This window comes from Petaurus breviceps, unplaced genomic scaffold, assembly GCF_028583685.1.
Source record: "Petaurus breviceps papuanus isolate PSGF00001 unplaced genomic scaffold, PetGlider_PUasm1.0 90925, whole genome shotgun sequence".
Classification (NCBI taxonomy): Eukaryota; Metazoa; Chordata; class Mammalia; order Diprotodontia; family Petauridae; genus Petaurus; species Petaurus breviceps.
In genome coordinates, this window is record NW_027187380.1 from 13826804 (window position 1) to 13848144 (window position 21341).

At 45.2% G+C, this 21341-nt stretch overlaps 1 protein-coding gene and 1 long non-coding RNA gene across 3 annotated transcripts in view; one reads left to right on the forward strand and one right to left on the reverse strand.

Annotated features, from left to right (window-relative positions):
* Positions 1-1301: 1301 nt before the first annotated feature.
* Positions 1302-19782, reverse strand: GPRC5C (G protein-coupled receptor class C group 5 member C). 2 transcript variants are annotated; one of them, XM_069076498.1, is made up of 6 exons: positions 19652-19775; positions 17391-17499; positions 8436-9533; positions 6026-6120; positions 3868-4017; positions 1302-2292 (listed from the first exon to the last, which is right to left on the reverse strand). In XM_069076498.1, the coding sequence occupies exons 3-6, from the start codon at positions 9490-9492 to the stop codon at positions 2260-2262; spliced, it is 1335 nt and encodes a 444-aa protein (XP_068932599.1). In that variant the 5' UTR covers positions 9493-9533; positions 17391-17499; positions 19652-19775; the 3' UTR covers positions 1302-2259. The 2 variants fall into 2 exon arrangements, with proteins under 2 accessions (XP_068932599.1, XP_068932598.1); XM_069076497.1 differs by lacking the exon at positions 17391-17499 and having other exon boundaries at positions 19652-19782.
* A 121-nt stretch (positions 19783-19903) lies between these two features.
* Positions 19904-21341, forward strand: part of LOC138152557 (uncharacterized) — a 74926-nt gene continuing 73488 nt past the window's right edge. The window contains exon 1 of the long non-coding RNA XR_011166122.1: positions 19904-20043. This is a non-coding gene — a long non-coding RNA (uncharacterized lncRNA). The remainder of the gene's footprint in view (positions 20044-21341) is intronic.

A 21341-nucleotide genomic window follows, 5' to 3' on the forward strand; every position in this document is an offset into this window, starting at 1 on the left:
CCTGTCTGGCACTTAATTTTCATGTAACAAGCCCCATCCATCCAAGACTGGAGGACCTTCAGTCAGGGTAAACTCACCAATTCCCAAGCTAGTCCATTTGACTTCTGAGCCTAACTGGTAGAGGTTTTATCAGGACCACAGTAATTGAGTTTATTGACTTTTGGCATTTTTTTCTTGACCTTAACCTCTCTGAAACATTCCATTCATTGTTCACTTTTTTGGGACCAAGAACAAATCTGGTACCTCTTCAACAAACAATATTTGGGCTTTCTTGTTTGCTTTTTGGAGGCGGAGAAGGCAAGTGTCACATAGCTAGTAAGTGTGTCTGAGTCTGAGGTTGTCTGAGGCTGGATTTGAACCCAGGTCCTCCTTACTCTAGGCTCTACACCATACAGCTGTCCCAAAACTTTGAAAATCTGAAGGCAGTTATGTCATGTTTCTTCAACCAATCCTCTGCAATGGTCAGACCACAATCAAAGTAATTTGCCAGATCTGAGCAAAATGGTTAGTTTTCTGTTAAGTGTCTGAAGTCGGATTTGAACTCATGTCCTCCTGACTCCAGGTGCCCCAAGAATTTACTAAATACCTACTAACTCTGCAGGCACTATGCTAACTAACTCTGGTTTCAAAATAACAGATTTCAATTCAACATAAAGTGACATAACATTTGTGACACACAGGGCAAATAACAATTATGCAAATCAATGGCTCGTTCAAATCAAAGGCAATCATTCTCTACATCCACTCTACAGTAAAGTCAGATGCAAACATAGTAAAACTTTCTTCATTCATGGGAATGTTTGGGCCACTAACAAGGAAAACTTAGGGATGGATGGAGCTTCCAACTTCCCATAGAGAGGAAGTAAGAGTGAAGACGGGGCAGGTCACATCCAGGAGGTACAGACGCTTCTTTTTGTGTTCTCCATCCATTCACCCTTCCCCCACCTCTCTGAGCCCGTTCTCCAGTTCATTAAACTTAGCCCCAGAAAAACACACTTAGGTGCTGGAGACAAGAGAGTACCCATAGCCGAACCCTATTTCTGGTCACCTGAGACCTAGAGGTGGAGGAGATACAGACTCCTTTTGGTTTCACTAGGAAACTGCCAGGTAGCAAGGATCTTTGGATTGATTGTATGATTTCCTAGGTGACCAGTAAACCTCCCAATCCTCTCTCTGAGTGGACCCTATTTGGTAAGATGTTCCTTCAATTCTACTTAAAAATAACTGGCTCCTTCCTATTCCCCCAGGGGGCATGGACCTTTGTTATCAAGCAATAAACATCTACAAATATCCTATCCCACTCTGATCCAAAGAGCATGTTCTCCCATCCGGTATCTCTTAAGTGTCTGGGTCTTAGCCCTGACAATCAGGCTGTGTGTTCCAGCTGGAGCTGGCCATTTACATTAGAGTTTCCAAAGAAAGTGAAAGGGGACATTAAAAAAAAAAAAAAGCCAATGGGCACCCAACACTTCTACCCCAGAAAGCAGGAGGTGCTTCCAAGTAGGACAATCCACGCGGTCAGCATCCTCTCTGATGGAGCAGAGAGCAGGCGGCCAGAGAGTGAAAAAGGTCTCATGGGCCAGGGGTGTTGAATCTGATCCAGAAGACAAGGGAGTGAACGGAAGTACTGATCCAGGAACCAGGAAGTGTCAACATGAAGCTCACCTAGAAGAAGCTGTTACTTCTCCAGAAGGGCATTAGCCAAGAGCCCCTTCTCAGGATGCCTATCATCCCTGGTCTTCCTTCTCTTGAAATGCTACCCTCATGAGTGGCAAACCCAGGGGAGCAGAGTTGGAACAGCCCAGTTCCAGTTCCCCCTCCAGAGAAAACACAACTGTAAGAAAGGAATAGCTGGACTGGGCACAGCTACTTTGGCCCAAGATGTGGGCCAAAGAAAGAGATGTCAGCTTATGTCAGGTAATCTGGAGGAAGGACAACCACAGGAATCCTTCCTTCATTCTGAAGAGCTTGGTGCCCCAGAAGGGGTTGTGCCTTTGAGTGGGACAGGGAGGACATCAGCATAGGGACTGAGCATCTTTCAGTTTCCTGATAGAGGATCCCAGGGACAGGCAAAAGGGAGACATAGAGAGGTGAGTCCTGCTCTTCCCAGATTAGACATCCATGGTGGGCAGGCAGCCTGCTTCAGATCTGCTGAATCCGGGCTCCCTCCTAGTTTGCATTATAAGGCCTGGAAAGGGAGCCTGTGTAAGGAGGAATGAGGACATCAGAGTGGCTTGTAGTCCAGGGAAAGGAGGGAGTCTACCATCTCGTTTTATTGTAGGGGGAGTGAGCCTAAAGTAATCGAGAAAAAGAACAATAATCAAAGGGGGCTGGGGCTTGAATTCACATTTTGAATCCCTAAGGGGGAAAAAAATTTTTACAATCACAAAAAAAACACAAGATGTTTTGGAAAAGTTTTCTTCTTGTGGATCTTTCCCACGCTTTCAATCTGAGTGCCAGAACCACACAGCATTTAGCCAGTAGGGAAGAGACACAGCTTGCCTTGAATAGATGGGACACCCAGGACACCAGCCAGACCCCTAGCTTGAGGCAGCTCTGGCTAGCTTGGAACACGTCACTTCCCCACTGTGGATCAGTTTCCTTCTCTGTAAAATGAGGAGGCTGGACCAAGGTAACAGTCGCTTTTGATCAGCCTAGCTCTTTTCCAAAAGAGGAATGAAATGAAGCAGAAATTAAACCTAGTTTTAATTTTCTCCCAAGTGCTGTAAGAAATGCTGCCATACTGCTTGTTTTGAGCCTTCTGTCCCCCATAATTAAATGTCTGATCTCCAGCTCCAATCATACTCCCAGAGGATTTTTATCAAAAGCTACCTGAGAAGCTACATTCAATCACTTTTTTATAAATACCTTGCTCACTGTGGGGGCCTCGGATTAGATGAATGTTCCTTCCAATAAGCCTGGAAGTAAGTACTTCCAATAAGTTTTATTCCTAGGAAAGGTGGGACTCTCCCAGAGGCAATCCAATCACCTGTGCAGTGACCCCAGTGTAGCAACTGCAGCAAGTCAGAGCTAAGAGCTCTGACCAACCAAAGCATTCTGGCCCAATTCCCTCATTTTACAAAGGAGGAAACAAGAATTTGGGTGTCTGGCGAAGGAAACAGCTCTGTGTGAGCTATTTCTAAGGGGTGGTACAAACTAAAAGATTTATATTTTAAAATTAAAGATTTTTTTTTTTTGCCTTTTGGAGGGCAATTGGGGTTAAGTAACTTGAGGCTAGTATTTTTGTGTGGGTGTTGTCTCAGGCCAGAACCAAACTCGGGTCCTCCCGACTTCAGGGCCGGCGCTTTACTCACTATGCCACCTAGCCTCCCCAAAAAGATTTTTAAAAGATAAGCTGAGGGGGGAGCTGATGAGTGAACCATCTGACTTTAAATAAAAAATATTAAATTAATTTTCCAATTAAATAGAAAGAGTCTAGAGTAACGAGGTCAGAAACAACATGGCCAGAGGAATAAAGCATTGATGTATTTATTAGATGCCCATGTTCCTCACAGAGGGGTTCATGAAAGCTCCTGAGCAGGGAGATCCAGAGAATGGGAGGCTCAAATCCAATGAGGCCAAACAAGGAAAGAATACTATACAGGTGGAGTGCTGGTGGCACACAGTACTCTCCAAGCACAAGAGGTGGGTGGGAGGCGAATGGGATGACCACACCAATCTTGGCAGGAGGGTGAGGAGGAATCTGAGTCAAAGGCTGCCTGCTCAGTCAGTGGTGGGGAGAGGGCTTCCTTCATAATCCCCACCTGAGGCCCCAAGTCAGAGGGCATGTCTGCCCACACCCCTTCCAAAACCCTCCCCATCGCTTTGGTATGGGGTTCAATCCCATGAATAAGGGTTTCTAAAGACCTGCGCATTCTTGCCATCCTTCTGTGATGCTGCCTGATGGCTCTGGGTGGCATACATGTCTTCAGCTCGAAGAGTTGAGTTGGCACTATTCATCACATGACTGCTATTGGCAGTAGCCCGTGGGAGGATGACATCATAGGGTCCTTCAGACTAGAGAGAACAGAAGGCCAGGGATGAAGAAAGGTCACAGAAGTAGATGAAAATGGACTCAGGTTCCCTCTAGACAAAAGGGTCTGTGCCTATTCAGACCTCTTTCCCTCACTGAGAGGATGCACAATAATGTGGGACACAATGGCAGGGACAGCTAAGTAAGAGTCCTGGAGTCAGGAGGACCTGAGTTCAAATCTAGTTATGTGAAAGTCACTTAACTCTTGCCTTAAAAAGAGCAATGGCCCCATTTCTAGTGCCTAAAGCGTGTCAGGAAGACCTGAGTTTAAATTCAGCTTCACACTTACTAGTTGTGTGACCCTGGCCAAGTCACTTTCCCTTTGTGTGCCTCAGTAACATGAGGATGATAACAGCACCTATACCTCCCAGGATTATTGTGAGGATCATTACAAAGCACCTGGCACAGTGCCTCTGCACACAGCAGGAATTTAATAAATGCTTATTCTCTTTCCCTCCCTCTTTTTTTTTTTTTTTTTGCTGTTCAGTTTCCATTGTGTCTGACTCTTCGTGGGTTTTCTTGGCAAAGATACCGGAGTGGTTTGCCATTTCCTAATCCAATTCATTTTACAGGTGAGGAAATGGAAGCAAACAGGGTGAAGTGACTTGCCCAGGATAGTGTCAGAGGAGGAATTTAAACTCAGGTCTTCCTGACTCCAGGCCTAGTGCTCTACTGTCCTGCATAACTGCACTCTCTTCCTATCCTTGCAGGGGGTTGGGAAGAGGAAAGGAAAGGTGAGAGTAGAGGGAAAGCTGTTTTGGTACCAAGGCATCCTCCAAAACTTCTGTGCTATCCTGCCTCCAACACAGGGAGAGAGAAGGTGAACCTAACCCAAGGGACATCCCAGTGCTTCCTGCCAAGGCCCCGCTCCATGAAGATTCTGCCAACTCTTAGCCCCCATTTAGTTGGTCTACTGGGAGGAATCTGTAGGAGGTTTAAGGCTGAGGACTGTAAGGCTTTTCCCCCTGAGGTTGGGACTTTATTTGGGTGGGGTAGAGCACTCTTCTGGAACCTTCTTGGGGTCACTGTGGCTAGGGGGCAACAACTCTGAAATCCCAGGGCTTATTTCCACTGCTGTTTGCCCTTTTCCTGGGTACTTAGGAACTGCAGAAGGGCAGAAAAGATGTTGGGGAACCCTGGCCAGGCTAATTTAAAAGCAAAGGATTTGGGAGTCCTGGAGTAAGGCACTACTTTGAGGTTTACTTTCTATATATTAAGTAGGGATAGCATCACTCCCTTCCTCACTGGGTTTCTATGAAGAAAGCATATTATCCATCCGGCATATGTCATATGTCATATGAGCTATTATAATGATACACATGTCACTGGCTTTCTGGAAGGCTCAAAAGAGATGGTTTAAAAATAAAACTTTAAAAAGCTATTTAAATGAAACATTATTACTATCAGATCAAAAACCTGAGCAAGGGTTTTTCTTTCCCAGAACACATGCTCTACCTTTCCCTGTGCCATCAGTATCCCTGCTAATGATGATGTCATGTAATGATATGTCATGGGTTACTCCGGGGAATAATATACATTCTTGCTAATCCTCTCTCCCTCCCCCTCTGCAGTGGGATTCAGGCCCCACAGTTCATGAAGTCAAAGAGCATTAATGTATGTATTAATGCTGGAAAGAGGAAGTTTACTAATGAGAGTAATGTGTCAGGAATGTTAGCTTCCTAAGTCGAATTTACTGCATGTGGAAGAGTACTCATCCCAACCCAGCCTTATCCTCACCCCCAAAAGATCCCACCCAGCCTGTTACAAAGTCCAAGCACTCAGGTCTTATATGGGAGAGATTTTCCCAGGATAGGCTTTCCCTTCAGAAGCCTGAAAAAGAAGGAAGAGGGAGGGTTAAAGAACTGATTCCCCAAGGCCCTGACATATACCATGACATATGCAGAATGAAACACATTTCAGCCATGGTGGGGCTTGCTATCCAATGATAGTCTTTATGAGGCTCTGGACCCAAGCCCAAGGAACATCACTCACCAGGCCTTTGTGCATCAGGGCCATCTCGGTAGGCTGGTACACACTCGTCAACAGCTGACCATTGTACCCGCTATATGGTGAAACAGGTCTCTTGGCTGCAAGAGAGAAATGAGGAGGGTACATGGAGAGTCAATGTTTGGGTCTCCTCATTCATCTCAGGGACAAAGAAGGACTGGGTGGGGAACACCTGACAATGATCCCTTGGCTAAATATAGCAGGATGCTTGAGGATACTTGCTATCTGTCCATTAAGAGGGACCTCCCTCAGGTAAGAATACTAAAAAAAATCAAAGTACCTATGGCAGATTTCTACTATGGATGTCACTCCAACCTCTGTTATCCCTCACCTGGAGATCTCTTAATTTCATGCAAGAGCACTCAAGGGTGTTTATCAGTAATTTGATTGCTCTCCATTAGCCCCACAGCCCAGAAGTCTGTCTCTTTCAGAGGCTGTTTGTTCACAGACCCCCACCCTGGACCTCATTTCTCCAAAGCCCTCCAGTCAGCTGTTTTTACATCTTCCTTTGTCCCCTCAGTGACAAAGAGGAAACGGCAGCTTCCTTACCAGCTGTCAATCCAATAAAATATGCCTCTGGCACTGAAGTAAGGGCTAACTAAGCCTTATAGCTGTGATGTCAGTAGTGAATAGATCACCAAACTTGAGAGTCAGGAAGACCTGAGTTCAAATCCTACCTCAGAAGCTACACAACCCTGGGCAAGCTACTTTAACCTTTCTCTCTGTCTCCATTTCTTGTGAGGATCAAATGAGACTAATATGAACAAAATGCTTGGCAAGCCTCTAGGTCTGCTTTCCGGCACAAAAATGTCTCTCTCTGCCAGTGGGAGTTGGTTTCCCTGGCCAACCGTTTACCTGTTTGGATAGGAAGGCTCACAAACCCCTGGGGCTTTACAGGAGACTGTGCTGCAGGACCCACAGCTTAGAAGGCTGGCTCCCAACATGGCTGTCTGTCCACAAGCTGAGGGACCACAACCTATATACGGCTCCCTAAATGCTAGGCTCAATCTATTGATTTTTCCATTTTGAAAAACAAACATATGCACAAACCCCCAACAAGCTGCATTTCCTAAAGTGTTTACTTTGGGAGAACAAAAGCACAGAGCCATTTGGCCTTGGCAATCAGGTATAGGGGCTGAAAGTGGGAGTCTAGCTCTAATCTAACATAGCTAGCTCTAATCACTCTATTGCACTTCCCATCATTTCCTGTCAACTTCCAACCACCAACTTGACCATATTCTACATTCAAAGCTGAGAAATGTGAACTCTGCAAGAGCTAGTTGTACTGCAGCCTAGGGTTACAAGCCAAAGGCTTATATGGATCAAGATTTATTCCCTTTGCCAAGTATAGGATAATGTGGCCTCTGAAGAAGGGACAGAAAAGATCTGCAAAATCCGAGGATTCCTTCTGTCCATTACTCTAACCTCTAGGAGTCCACAAAGGTCAGTTCCTTTGGCCCCAAAGGCAGTGCTAATAACAAAGGTATATAGCAAGGAAGTTCATCCTTTGGGTCTTATGGTTCCATATGGTTTTCTTGGGAAAAAAAGTTAGCTACGTGGGATGAGTCAAGCTCACATGTTTCTTTGGAACCCTTCCTGACCGTCTCCAAAAAGATGATGCCAACCCTTATCTACCAAGGACCTGATTGGGATTTGCTGAATCTTCTTTATTCTTCCTAACTCTTCTAGACTTCAATCCCTCCCTCACTTGCTCAAAGGCCAGTAGAAGCCCAGCGGCAAGCATGAATTACAAGGCCTAAAGTCAAAGCAAGTGTTGGACAGAGAGGACACTAGGGATTTATCGGAGATGATGGCTGGGGTAGACCAAAGATGAGTCACCATTTTTTCTTAGGTGAACTATCTTTAACTTGAAATAAAATGTTTAAAAGGAGGTAGAGCACAAAACAAATTCTATCTCTACAGCCCTGAGGGTGGACTTTTAGATGCCTAGTCTTTAGATCTAGCTTTCTTTCTCTTCCCTTGTCATCACTTGCCTTTCCCATAAAGAAGTGCTGAAGGTGTGAGGGGTACACAGCACTCGGGGTTCTTTAATGGGCCCAAATCCCAGGTCTTTACTGGGGTGATGGCTCTCTGACCCCACCCTCCCTATGATTTGTAAAAAAACAAAACAACAAAACAAACCCCCAAAGTTGCCCCAGCTAGAAAGGACAATACTCAGAACCAAACTCTAGAACACTGCTCCATTCCATCTTTGCCCTGCAACTGTAGGCACAGTGCCTGCCAAGTAACCAGCACTGCGCTGAATTACACATAATTTCTTTTTACACAAAGCACTATACTCTTTTTGTCCTGCCCACATACATACATCACTTCCCCCATCCCTCCAATGACAGCTGTTAGTCAAGAAAAAGGACCCAATATCCTCTCTACCTACCTGAGGATGGTTCATCCATTGAGAAAGCCTTGTTTTCCACAAACATACTCTGTCCCTTCTTCTCCTTCAGGATGGTTTCGTAGCCCACACCACGGGTGGGATAGATATCCCCCTGGTAGCTCTGCTCTGGGCTGGCCTTGGTCACCTGAGAGACTTCAGGGATTATGTAAAAGAGGACAAAGGCCCAGGCATTGGCAGCCAAGGCTATAGCCAGGGTGGGGTCATCCCAGGTAGGGCTGTTCCGCTGTTCATTGCCATAGGTGTACATAACAATCCATACTACCCAAATGGCAATAGAGGTGGCCGTGGTAAGTAGCACAAAGACCCCATGTTTCCGCCAACGCTTGAAGTGGCCACAAAGGACGGGCCAGACCCCCACAAAGGCAACCAGCAACAAGAGCATGACATAAATGAGGGCCATGACGAAGTCCATATTGGCAATGGCACAAGGGGATGCTTCACCCCAGCTGGCACTCCTGTTGCTATGAAGACCACCTGCCCCTCCTTGCCTGCCCCTCACCAGGGTGATGATCAGCCACTCCGTGTTGATAATGACCTCCACCAGGGCCAAGAGCAGGGCCACAGCAAAGATGACCCAGCCCCGAGGTGCCTGGTTCTTCCGGGCCAGGAAGTTGAGGGCAAAGACATGGGCACCCAGACAAGAGAAACAGATGCCAAAAAGGACACCAAAAAGAAAACGCCTTGAGGCACAGGTGGAAAAGTCAGGCTTGACCACACAGGCAAACACAAGGCAGAAGAGGCCCAACGTCCCCAGCAAGAAAAACACCTGGGTCCCTAGTAGGCTCCGCTTCTTGCTGTCCTGCACAAAGGGAAGGCTGGCCACCAAGATGATGGTGAGGACGAAGGTAGAGATAACACCAGCCCCAGCCAAAGCCTCCAGGACAATGCCCCAAGCTCCCGAGCGGTCACACAGATTGTAGTAGAGGGGGTTGATGTCTGGGCTGCACCCAGGTGGAGCATGGACCTGGGCTTGATTCCTGGGGAGAAGCAGCAGCAGGACAACCAGGCAGGTCAGGAGAGCCTGGGGAACAGCCATCCTGGCTCTAGAGCCAGGCCAGGCTAGGTCCCTGAAAGAGCCTGGAAAGGAAGAGGAAAGGAAGAAAGAATAAATTCCTCAAAGGTCATTCACATACAAATTCATATATAGGTTCAATAAGACATTTATGAGCAAGGTGGGAATGTTTTGCTTGACTATACATATTTCTAGTTCAAGGTTACAAAGATTTACAAAGTTTACAAGGAAGGAGAGAAAATAAATGCTTGTTGGGGTAGCTAGGTGGTGCAGTGGACACAGCGCTGGATCTCAGGTCAGGAGGACCTGAATTCAAATTAGGCTTCAGATACTTACTAGCTGTGTGGCTCTGGGCAAGTCATTTCACCCACACTGCCTCAAAAAAAAAAAAACACCCCAAAAACCGAACCCCACAACCCATGAAAAAAAATTTTTAAGAAGCACTTAAAACAATGAAATAGCTCACGATAGGCACTGAACAAAACAACTTTTCAGGAATTATTATTCCCTTTATAATCACTATTAAAGAAAGCCAAGTAAAACACAAGCAAAAATGAATTGTCTCTAATTTCTACTCAGCAGAAAGTTTTCATTCTATTTCCAATAAAAAATTCCCCAGGAAAGACTTATAGGAACCGAAGCTGACTGCAGTGAGCAGAAACAGAACATTGTGCACAGTAACAGCAACATTGTGTAATGATTGATTTAGTTCTTCTTAGCAATACAATGATCCAACACAATTCCAAAAGACTTGTAATGGAAAATGCTATCCACATCCAGAAAAAGAACTATGGAGTCTGAATGCATTTCGAAGCATACTATTTCTACATTTTTTTCCTTTCTTGTGGTTTTTCTTTTGTTCTGATTTTTCTTTCACAACATGACTAATGTGGAAACATGTTTAACATGACTGTATATACATTACCTATATCAGATAGCTTGCTGTCTTGTTGAGGGGAGAGGGAGATAATTTTGTAACTCAAAATCTTATAAAAAATGAATATTGGATTGGGGGCAGGTAGGTGGCTCAGTGAATAGAACACTGGCCCCAGATTCAGAAGAACCTGAGTTCAAATCCGGCCTCAGACACTTGAACACTTACTAGTTGTGTGACCTTGGGCAAGTAACTTACCCCCCATTACTTTGCCTTCCCCCCCTTCAAAAAAACAAAACAACAACAAAAAACCAAAAAGAAATATTGAAAACTATCTTTATATGTAATTGGGGGAAAAAATATTAAGTGCAAAAAAAAAAAATTTCCCCAAGGCTGAATACAGTCTCCAAACCAGTGGTTAAAACTTTTTTGAATCAATATATTCCTATCTAGGAAATATTTCCTGAGCATATACTCCCAACAGATGAATATTTACATGGAGTTTATGCATGAGTTACTGTACTAACATAATATGTATATTATATGCAACTGTCATACTAACACAGTATGTAAACCATATGTAAAAGAAGTTAGGATGAGAATGATGAAATAGATATTAAAACAAATTTTCATTTTATTCATTAATGATGCAAAAATACTCCCACTGTAAATATAACATGATGTGTTTTAATGAGTAATGTGACTGAATAGACTTGATTTTTTCTGAAAATGTTGGTTTAGTGCCTGGGTAATACAGTGATTCGAAAGTTTAGATCTAAGTTCAGGTTACTTCAAAGCTTCTGGAATAGAAGAAAAAGATTTCTCATGAAGATACAGTGACCCAAATGGATGAAGCTGGGGGCACAGTGGATAAAATGCTGTCAGGATGACTGAATTCAAATCCGACCTCAGACACTTAACTAGCTGTGTGGCCTTGGCAAATAATCACTTAAGTGGTCTGCCTTAGTTTCCACAACTCTAAAATGTAGATAATAACAGCACCTACCTCTCAGGATTATTGTGAGGATCAAATGAGATCACATTTGTAAAGCACTTGGCACAATGCCTGGCACGTAGTAGGTAATTTTTATGTGTGTATGTACATATATATATGCATATAAAAGTTTTTATAGTTAATAATGGCAAAGTACTCCAGTATCTTTGCCAAGAAAGCTCCAAATGGAGTCATGAAGAATGAGACATAACTGAAAAAGACTGAAAAACAAGTATTATTCTTTAAAAAAAATTTTTGGTCTTTTTTGGAAGGGAGAAGGCAGGGCAATTGGGGTTAAGTGACTTGCCCAAGGTCACACAGCTAATTAAGTGTCAAGTGTCTGAGGCTGCAGACACTTGAATTCCAGGGCCAGTGTCTATTCACTGTGCCACCTAGCTGTCCCCTTCCTTGTTCTCTTGCTAAAGATCCTAGGTGTGCAAGAAGTTCCAGGTCCAGGGAAGCATTTTCCCTACTTTCTAGCTACCTGGACTCATAAAGAGCCTCCTTTTTTTCATCATGATGTACCCCCATCTGTCCCAGATATTCCCATCCATGGTAGGCACAGTGCCTTGCCCAGAGTTAAGTGCTATATAAATGTTAGCTAATATTTTTTATCATCACCATCATCACCACCGTCACCACTACCAAGTGAAACCTGGAAAAAGGTTTTCTGCTCTTGGGGAGGCAGGATCTACCTCTTTCTGGGCATCCTGGGTAACCAAATAGCAGTATACAGAACCTGCCACTGCTGAGGCTGAGGCTGCAGTGGGGGTGGGGAAGCAAGGACAGGGGAACTGAGTGAATGACTGCCTGCAGTCTCTTCCTCAGTCCCTTCCCTTTCCCCCCCCCCACTCAACCAGGAGCCATCATTGCTGATCACATAGTACAGCCTACACTGAATGCAGACTCACTAACCTCAGTCAGGCTGGAGACATTATCGACAACCAAACTGTTCACTCAGCATTTCTTCTTTCCCCTCAGATTCTTTCAGAGAACTCCTTTGGCACTAGTACTCAGAACTAAACCCCCTTCCTGTAAAGCCTTCAACCCATAAGAAATCATTCATCTAATATTTATTAAGCAATTACAGTGGCAAAAATGGGGTCAGACTATAGAGAAATCCTATTAGACAAGATGGTCTTTACCCTTTGCAGTCTCCCTTTGAATGCCTATCACCCTCCTCGGCATCTAGTACTCTTATGCTCTCCCTATCAATTACAGAATGTATGGAATAAATAAATTCACCCTGAGAGATCAATGACTTTGTGGAAGACGCCTAGAGGGCAGCATGGGATAGTGGGAAAATCTCCGGCTTTAAAGTCCTAGGACCAGGGTTTGAATCCTGTTTCTGCCACTTATCACTAGGTATGGTCAAATCATAGTTTCTTCATCTATGACAGTATTGCTACACCTCCAGGCTTTAGTTTCCTTAGCTATGAAAGGAGAGGGCTGCTTAACCTTTCTGGGCTGGCATTTTCATCAGTATAATGACAGGGGCTCCCCTAGATGATCTAATGTCCCTTCCAAATGTAATGGTGGAATTTCAGGCAGGATGGAGGGAGATAAGTGAGATATTTTGTAGGCTCTCAGCACACCCCACCACCCCAAATTAAACTCAATTCTACCCAAGTATCTGGCCAGCTTTGTGTTCAGTACTGTCTGTTGTGGCTATACATACAAAAAATAATTTGAACACAAAATATTTTCCTTTAACATTTACATTGAGGCCACCCCGTTTGACAAAGGTAGACACAAAAGAAATCAAACCTTATTCAAGAAATTCAACCAGAAAACTTACAGTCTAATTAGGGAAATAGAACCCACATAGAAAAGACTTAAGAATGATCACAACACTCATATAATTTCTATAAAACACTGACTCTTTTAGGTGTGAACATCTACCTTGCAAACAACTCCCAAAGGTGAATGATAAGACCAGTTGCATGTTGGTCCATCTTTATCCTTCCACCAATCACGAGGGGTACTCTGCTTATGTCTCCCCACCAAAACCTACCTGCTCACATATCCATTCTAAGAACACCTAAGCAGGCTTAGACAGCTTTGGTTTCCTGCCCTGTCCTGTCCTTTCTTTGCTGCCTTTTGTGAACCCCTAACTGTGGACATGCCCTCTAAGTTCTGTGTGGGGCCCTCTTCTCTCTATATTCTTTGCTGTGGTGACCTCATCAATCCCCCTTTGGGTTCATTTATCACCTCTCTGCACATGAATCCCAAATCTGCTTATGTTTAGTCCTAATTTCTCTAGGAACTAGAGAATCAACTTCTTGGCCACCAGCACACCAGGATGTACCTACCATAGGTACCTCAAACTCAACATTTCCTAAAATGAACTATGTTCTTCCAAACTTCCAAAATCCTTTCAAACTTCTGTTTCTGGTTAGGGTATCAAATCTTGTCAATCTTCTATTTTTTCCACATCAGAATTATTGCTTACTCTTCCTTCTTCCACATGCCCCACATCCAATCAGTTGACAAGTTGTACCAATTTTGTACTAATTTGACCTCAAATTTGTACTCCTCTCTCTCTCACTAGATGTGTGACCGTGGGCAAGCCACTTAACCATGTTGATCTCAGTTTCCTCATCTGTAAAATGATATAGGGAAGGAAATGGGTGAACCATTCCAGTATCTTTGCCAAGAAAACCTAGAAGGGGCTCATGAAGAATCAAATACAATTGAAATGACTGAACAACTCCCTTCTCACAGCCTTTACCTTCCAAGGGTAGAGAACCTGTGATGTTGTCAAGGCCACATGTGGCCTGGAGGCCACAGATTCCCCACCCCTACAGGCTTAGCCCATCTCCATTTTCACCTTTCACCTAAACCAATGGTTCTAAATGTTCTTTGTTCCAGAAACCCCTTTCAACAACAACAAAATGTGTTGTGAGCCCTCAGGGTAATTTACTATACTACTCATAATATTCTGCAATGAGTTACTATTTAAGGTTCCATTTAAAAAATGTTTATTGTGAACCCCTTGTACCATGGCCTTATTAAATGGGAACTATTGACATAAACTATTCCAATAGCTGCCTAATTGGTATCCTAGCCTCCAGTCTCTCCTATCCCCAATCCAGTCTCCATGCTCTGCAAGTTACTATTTCTAAAACAGCCTGACTCAAATATCTGTAGTGTATACCTACCTACGCCTGTTGCCTCCATAGACACAAAATCCTCAGCCTGGCACTTAAAGTCTTCTCTAATCTCAAATTCAGCTGCCTCTCCAGTCTTTTTAGGAACCCCCCTTCTGACACTCTCCTCTCCAGTCAAAATGTCCTTCCTACTTACCACATGCAATATTTGAGCTCCAGTCTCCAGTAGAACTGATTACCTAGGTTTGAAATCACTGCTTTCTCATTTCCACATCTTAGAATTAAGTTTCCTTCAAAGCATTAATTACTTACTTCCTAAGTGAGGGTTTTCCTGATCTGACACAAGTTGGCTGTGTCTCCTTGAAATAACATGGCTTAAGTATCCTATCCAGAAAATGTTCAAAGATTTAGCAGGATTCTGGCAGTCTCAGGTAAAGGCTTACAGGACAACACCTAAGTAGAACTGGCTACACAGAGTGAAAAGGTGAGGGTGAGCTGTGATCTAGAGCCATGAAGGGAGAACCCACCGTTAGAATAACAGTCATCAGAGTAAGTTTGTTACTAGCACTGCTAAACACCACAACTGTTCTCTGTACATGTACACTGTGTTAGCTACATTGTTGTTGTTTGCCCTTCATTTTCAAAGAGAACCAGTGACATCATGGTATAATATCTTGAGTGAATGAGATTTAAGTGAGGCAGAGTTGAACAAAGTGGTCAGCTTCACCCTCTTCCAGAGTCATAGGAAGTTGTCAGGAGCCAAGACAGAAGTCAAGACAGCTGGCAATGACTCCGATGCAGTGGATGACCTTGCCATCTTCCATGTCTGACTAAGCTCTCCACAGTACTGCTTTATCTGCTTCATGGACATCGGAACAAACTGTTCTGTCTGCCCATTGCACTGGGAGAAGTCTTCATATGCTTGGGGTAGACACTCCCCCAACTCCCCATTTAGCTACATTACAGGTTGAATGGAGGTAGTGTGATGTATGGGCTAGGAATTTATGCTCTGTCATAAAGACCTGGGTTCAAATTGTGCCTCTGGCAATTACAATCTGTATGACCACAGGCAAGGCATTCAATGTATTGAGCCTCAAGGAAACTTTAAGACTGTAAGTTAAAGAGCAGTGCCATTGTTTAGTTGTTTCAGTCCTGTCTGACTCTTCATGACTCCCTCTGGGGTTTTCTTTGTAAAGATACTAGAGTGGTCTGCTATTTCCTCCTCCAACCCATTTTACAGATTAGCAAACAGGCTTTAGTGACCTCCCCAGGGTCACACAGATAATAAGTGTCTGACCTCAGGAAGAGGAATCTTCCTCCTTGACTCCAGGCCCTGCACTCAATCCATTGAGCCACCCAGCTGCCTCTAAAGAACAATGGTGACCTTTAGAGTCCTATCAGCTAAGAAGCATTTATTAAGCACTTCTCTTAAATTTTTTTTGGAGGGGGGAAGGCAATTGGGGTTAAGTAACTTGCCCAAGGTCACACTGCTAGTAAGTGTCATGTGTCTGAGGCCTCATTTGAACTCAGGTCCTCCTGACTTCAGGGCTGGTGCTCTATTCACTTTGCTACCTAGCTGCCCCTTGGGGTTTTCTTGATAAAGAAACTGACAAAGGAATTTGCCAACTCCTTCTCCAGCTCATTTGACAGATAAGGAAACTGAGACAAACAGGTAACACATGTAATAAGTATCTGAGGCTATATTTGAACTTAGGGAAAATGAGACTTCCTGACTCCAGGCCAGGCACTCTGTTCACTGTATCACCTAGCTACCACATTTACAAGGTGGGGACTTTCTATAAATCATAAATCAATACAGTCCAAATTGAGATTGTATAAAAACCCAGTTATCTGGATGTGGTTAATATGTAAAGGAGTCACCATTAACCAATACTGGACCAATCCAAGGATTCCCTATGTTGTAAGATAGAGGATTTGTGGAAGAAAAATAGATAACTGCACAGGATGAAAATGTGAGAATGAGCTGTGATCTAGGATCATGGAGAACCCACACTGATAGAATAACATATCCATTTAAGTAATTTTCACAAGGGTTTTTTCATAGCCATCCTGGGCTTTTATGAGCCACAGAGAACTAGTCAGTAGGATAGAGTTGGGGAAAGTGAGGCACAGGTCAGAGAATGCCCCCAAACCTCTGACCCTCTAAGAACCTTTACAGGTTCTCTCCCATTCCCAGCTTCCTTTGTATACTTGGTGGACATCAGGTCACACGATTCTTTTGTCCATATTGATGAACTATATAAAAAAGACAATTCATTCTATCTCTTTGCTTTAGTGACACTTCCCCTTCCCCCCCACCCCCCAATACTGGATCAGATCTTCTTTGTCTCTGAATTCCCTATAAGAACTCTCAGGTTAAGGAAGCCTCAGTCCAAGTCATCCATTTTCTTATAGCTTATAGTCAGGCAACTCTCCCTGTCCTTGACCTTTCCTCCCATCTGGAGGTCTAGCAGACTTCCCAATCAACTCTCTGTCATCTTCATCACTATGGAGTGTCCAAGAAAGCAAGAAGGATTGGGCCATTAAGAGGTCACCAAAGGACTCACGGAACCAACCTCGGCCCTAAGTAAGCCTCAGATCAAACAACTGATCATAACACTGAAATATCAGCTTGGTGGAGAGGGGTAGGAGGGCCAGTGGGAACTGACCATTTTCACAAGGACAGAGAATGAAGGCTTTCTGTTCCTGTACTCTTGCTAAGCTTGCCCAGAATAGGGGACTCCCTGAAGTTCATGTAAAAATCCGCTAGCTACAGGCCCCTGACTTCAAGTCCTATTTGTGAGTTAGGAGACAAGAATTCAAATTTAGTCAAAGCCAACTTATTCTCCCCTCAACAAGAGGTTAAAGGTTAGAGTTTGGGAAAAGAGGCCAAAGCAGGCTGTACTCTGCTATCCCTATCCAAGGTGAGGTAAGAGGTGCTCACTTTCTTACTGCTGGCACAATCTGGGTCTTGTGTTTCAAGAGGGACTCCCAAGGCTTGAGCCTACAGCTGGGATTCTTAATCTGAGATCCATGGAGAGGTGGCAGGGGTTCTGTGAAGTCGAATGGAAAAAAAAATTTTATCTTCATAGGCTCTACTAGACTGCCAAAAGGGCCCAAGAGAAAAAAAAAAGGTTAGGAACCCCTAACTTGGAGCTTTTGCTTTAGGGCTCAGAGCAGGACCCTGAGATTGATCAATTAAGATCTCAGAGGGGAGAAGAACAGAAGAAATTCCTTCTGTTCCTCTGTGTATCTCCTGCCATTATGGTGTTAATGTTCAGCATTGTCACTTTTTAGCTTCGGTGGCCCCTGACTGACCAAAGGGTTTTTAATTATTTTTGAAATCAAGCTAATCCTAGGTCAAGCCACCCACCTACCTGACACTGGTCCTGGTCGATCCAGTCCAGTCTAGTTCCCTTCCTCCTCTGCTCTTACTTTTCTTGGGGGAGGTAAATGGCCCCAGAACAAGAACTGGGGGGGGGGGTGTTAAAGGAGAGGGAATCATCTCAAGACTGAAAGACTGACTAGCTTTGTTGAAACATTTGTAGTGTATGGGCTGCAAAAGACATCTACTCTCTTCACCATTCCCTCTTGCCACCAATCTTTGGGATTTACAGTGCCCAGTCAGGTCAACACATGCCTCACTCTTCTTATCATTGCTTTAAACTCTGAGAAACTGTAGGGCAAAGGATGCTATTCAGAACACTAGACTTCACAAAGACCCTGGAGGGGCAGCAAGGTATGTGGATTTGAACTAAGGAGAGACCTAAGCTGGAATCCAGTCTCTTAACACCTTGTGACTATAAGGAAGTAGCTTAATTTCCCTGTGCCGGTTTGCTTATCAAATGAGATAAGGTACATTACCTTATGCCAATAACATAAAGTTTAAATTCTAGACACCATTTCAGAAGCAGCCTCCAGACCATCATCTCTCCCTTCCCAAACACAACAGACACAATTCAGGCACTGGAGCAAAACAAAGGCAGAGTCTAGAAAGACTGAGTCTAAAGCATCCTTTCCCCCCTTCCATCCCCCTCCTAGGTCACCTTTTTTCCATTCCTTCCCCTTAACTTCATCGATTAAGCAGCCTACCAAATCAATTGATAAATTGATGGATTTACATTTCCTCCTACTCTAATTCCATTTGTTCCACCCTCTTCCGATCCCTGGTGTATCCTTTAGGCCCAGTGGTCAGACTTCTTTTTCTGGAGAGCTCCAGAGAGTTATGGTGGGCTTTGGAGTTGTTTCTCAACACTTCTTCCCCCTACTCTCAATAAAAAGAAAGAAGTAAAACTAAAAGTTTTTAGGGGCAGTCGACAAGGGGCATGAATCAGGCTGCAAAGATGGGCATATAACACTCTCAGAAACTGTTCCCAAACTTTTGTGACCGGTGTGCCTTTTGCCCTATCGAGTCACAATTTCTGACATTCTGGCTATTTCGAAGGAGAAGGTGGCATCCTATGGCCGTAGTTTCCCAGAGAAAATTAAGTGTTTTGTTTTTGTGTGACTCCTACAGACAAGTGTTCGGATCAGGGAGAAGATAAGGGATGGTTTGTGGCTGGTAAGGGAATTTGGAAAGCAAAGGCACCAAGGGCTGAGGGCGGTGGGGGGTGGGAAGGAGAGGGAGGATGGAGAACAAAAAAGCTAAGTGGCTAAAAGGGTAAGTTAAGCCTTTACTAGGGTCTGCACTCCAAAGTCTTCCTTGAAGTTAAGACACTCCCCCGTCCCTCTAGCTTCTGGGGTCTACTCCTACCGTTCTCAAATTTAAGAAACCATAGGTACTGTTGTGTAGCAGCCAGATTTTTTGGACAGTCCTTTAAGCACGGCCATCTGCCCTCTCCCCAACCCCCTCCGGTAGCGGACAGTCTAGAGGAATCCGACCCACAAGAGTCAATATTGACTAAGAGGCTCCCTAGGGGAAGCAGCCAGCGGAGCCGCAGCGAGCGCCTTCCACCCTCGAACTACCTTAGGAAGGAATGCCCCCTTCTCTTTGAAAGCCCTCGCCCTGGCCCCTCCAAATAAGACTTCCTGCGCTCCAGGAAAATACCCTAGGGAACTCGACTAAGCCTCGGGAGAACGGGGTGCCAGTGCCGTCCCACCCAGATTTCTTCCCAGACTCTGCCACCACCCCCTCGACTCCCAGGCTCCCCGCCCTTCCTATCCACTATTCTCCAATGAGGCCAACTGAAAGGAAGCCATACTTACCTGGGACGCCTCTACCTCCGGGACCGCAGAGGAGAGATCGGGGCCAGCCGCGGCCCCGGGCTAGGCGCAAGTGGAAGGACTGGAGAGAGGAAGGAGGAGGAGGGACTCCCAGCTGGGCGTGGGCGCAGGTCCCGCGCTGGATCCCCGGGAGGGCAGGCGCTGGGGATTTGGGAGGAGGGTGAAGAGCTGGGACGCGTGGGGGTCAGGGGTTACTCGTCGCAGCCCAAGGCCCAAACGGAGGGGGGAGGGGGAGGCTGGCTTATCTCTTTCCCTCCCCCTCCTAGTCTCTGCCCCACTCTCGCCTTTCTCTTCCTAGAGGGTGGGCCAGCTTCTGCATCTTCGTGACATCACCTCCATTCAGGGCCCTTATCGAGCACTCACTACGCTCCCAGGTATGTGCAATCAGTTTATGCCTTAACCAAGCCTCGCCAGAGGGCCCTCCGCCCCCTGGACTCATTTCCACCTCTTCCTAAGGCTAGCTTTCGAGCCGATGGGGGGAAATTTGAGTTTCTGGAAAAGCTAGTTTGTGGGTTGTTACTGTTCTCAACCCTCCTTTCTCCCCGCCCCCTCTCCCCACCAACACGTGGGCAAACACTCTATACTTTCTACCAGGCTCAAGTGTTTGTGTACTAGAAGCCCACCCTAACTTATCTTCCTTCAATCACTACGTCACTTGTGTCTTCCCTTGGTAGACAGCCTTTGTCATGTATATATATATATATATATATATATACACACATACTTTGAACAGGCGCGCATAAAGGCTTTCTTTGTCACTTCTATGGGTCTCCAAAACCACACACGCCCAAACACTCCCCCCCCCCCCCCTGGTCTGCCTCCCTTCTTTCCCTGACACCCCTTTCCGAGAAAGACACCATGGTCGCTCCAAACTCGGTGTGTTGTATACATAGTGATTGTGCCTACGGTTTTTTCTTCCTCCTACTGGGCTGTTTATCCTCCCAAGTTCCCTGGGGTTACTCCTCCCGAAATAAATCGCAGAGTCCCGGCAACCTCTTTTCTTATCGTTACAGTAAAATGGACTCGCTATCTATCCCTTTCCCCAGTGTCTCCTCCCTTTATCTTTCTCATCTACGTTGACTTGCTCTGATGTCTTTTTTCGCTCTAAGTCCATTTAAAGGGGACTTCCGAATGTTTCAAGGACTTTCTTTGACTCTTTACACCTTTCCCCCTTCCCCTTTGAGCTCGAATTTTTGTCCAGATCCTCCCAAGCACTTCCAGGGGGGTGAGGGACTTTAGAGGGCGTTTACCAGACCTTTCACACACTCTCCAGGAACCATAGAAAACTAGAGAAAAGGGGAAACGAAATAAGGAACCAGCTTCCAATTCCACCTTCTTGGACATGTAAACAAGGGGAGATTTTTCCGGCTGCCTTCCCCACAGGAGCTTTGGGGCCGGCCCGGGAAAGGTGTAGGACACGCAGCCAGTGATGGGGCAAGGAGACCTTGTTAATGAGGCATGGACGACCCAGAGGAGCCAAACTGGTGTTGAAAAGGGAGATGGTGTTGGCACCCGGGGGGGAAGGGGAAAGCAAGGGGGAGGGGTAGAGGTCTCTGGGGCGCCAGCTCTCCAGACTCCTGGTTGCCCCGGGAATCGCCAGCAAAGCGCGCTCGGAGCCAACTGGCTGGTGGGGCGTGTTTGCTCAACTCTGACCGCAGGCATGGGCGGGGGG

What these genes read in the sequence shown, in the direction of transcription:
- GPRC5C (XM_069076497.1), bottom strand. Translation starts at nt 9,492, where the DNA reads ATGGCTGTTCCCCAGGCTCTCCTGACCTGCCTGGTTGTCCTGCTGCTG. An exon ending in CCCTGATGCACAAAGGCCTG is followed by an intron (nt 4,018 to 6,025) that starts GTGAGTGATGTT and finishes TGTTCTCTCTAG; the next exon opens with TCTGAAGGACCCTATGATGT. An exon ending in AGGATGGCAAGAATGCGCAG is followed by an intron (nt 2,293 to 3,867) that starts GTCTTTAGAAAC and finishes CGATTACTTTAG; the next exon opens with GCTCACTCCCCCTACAATAA.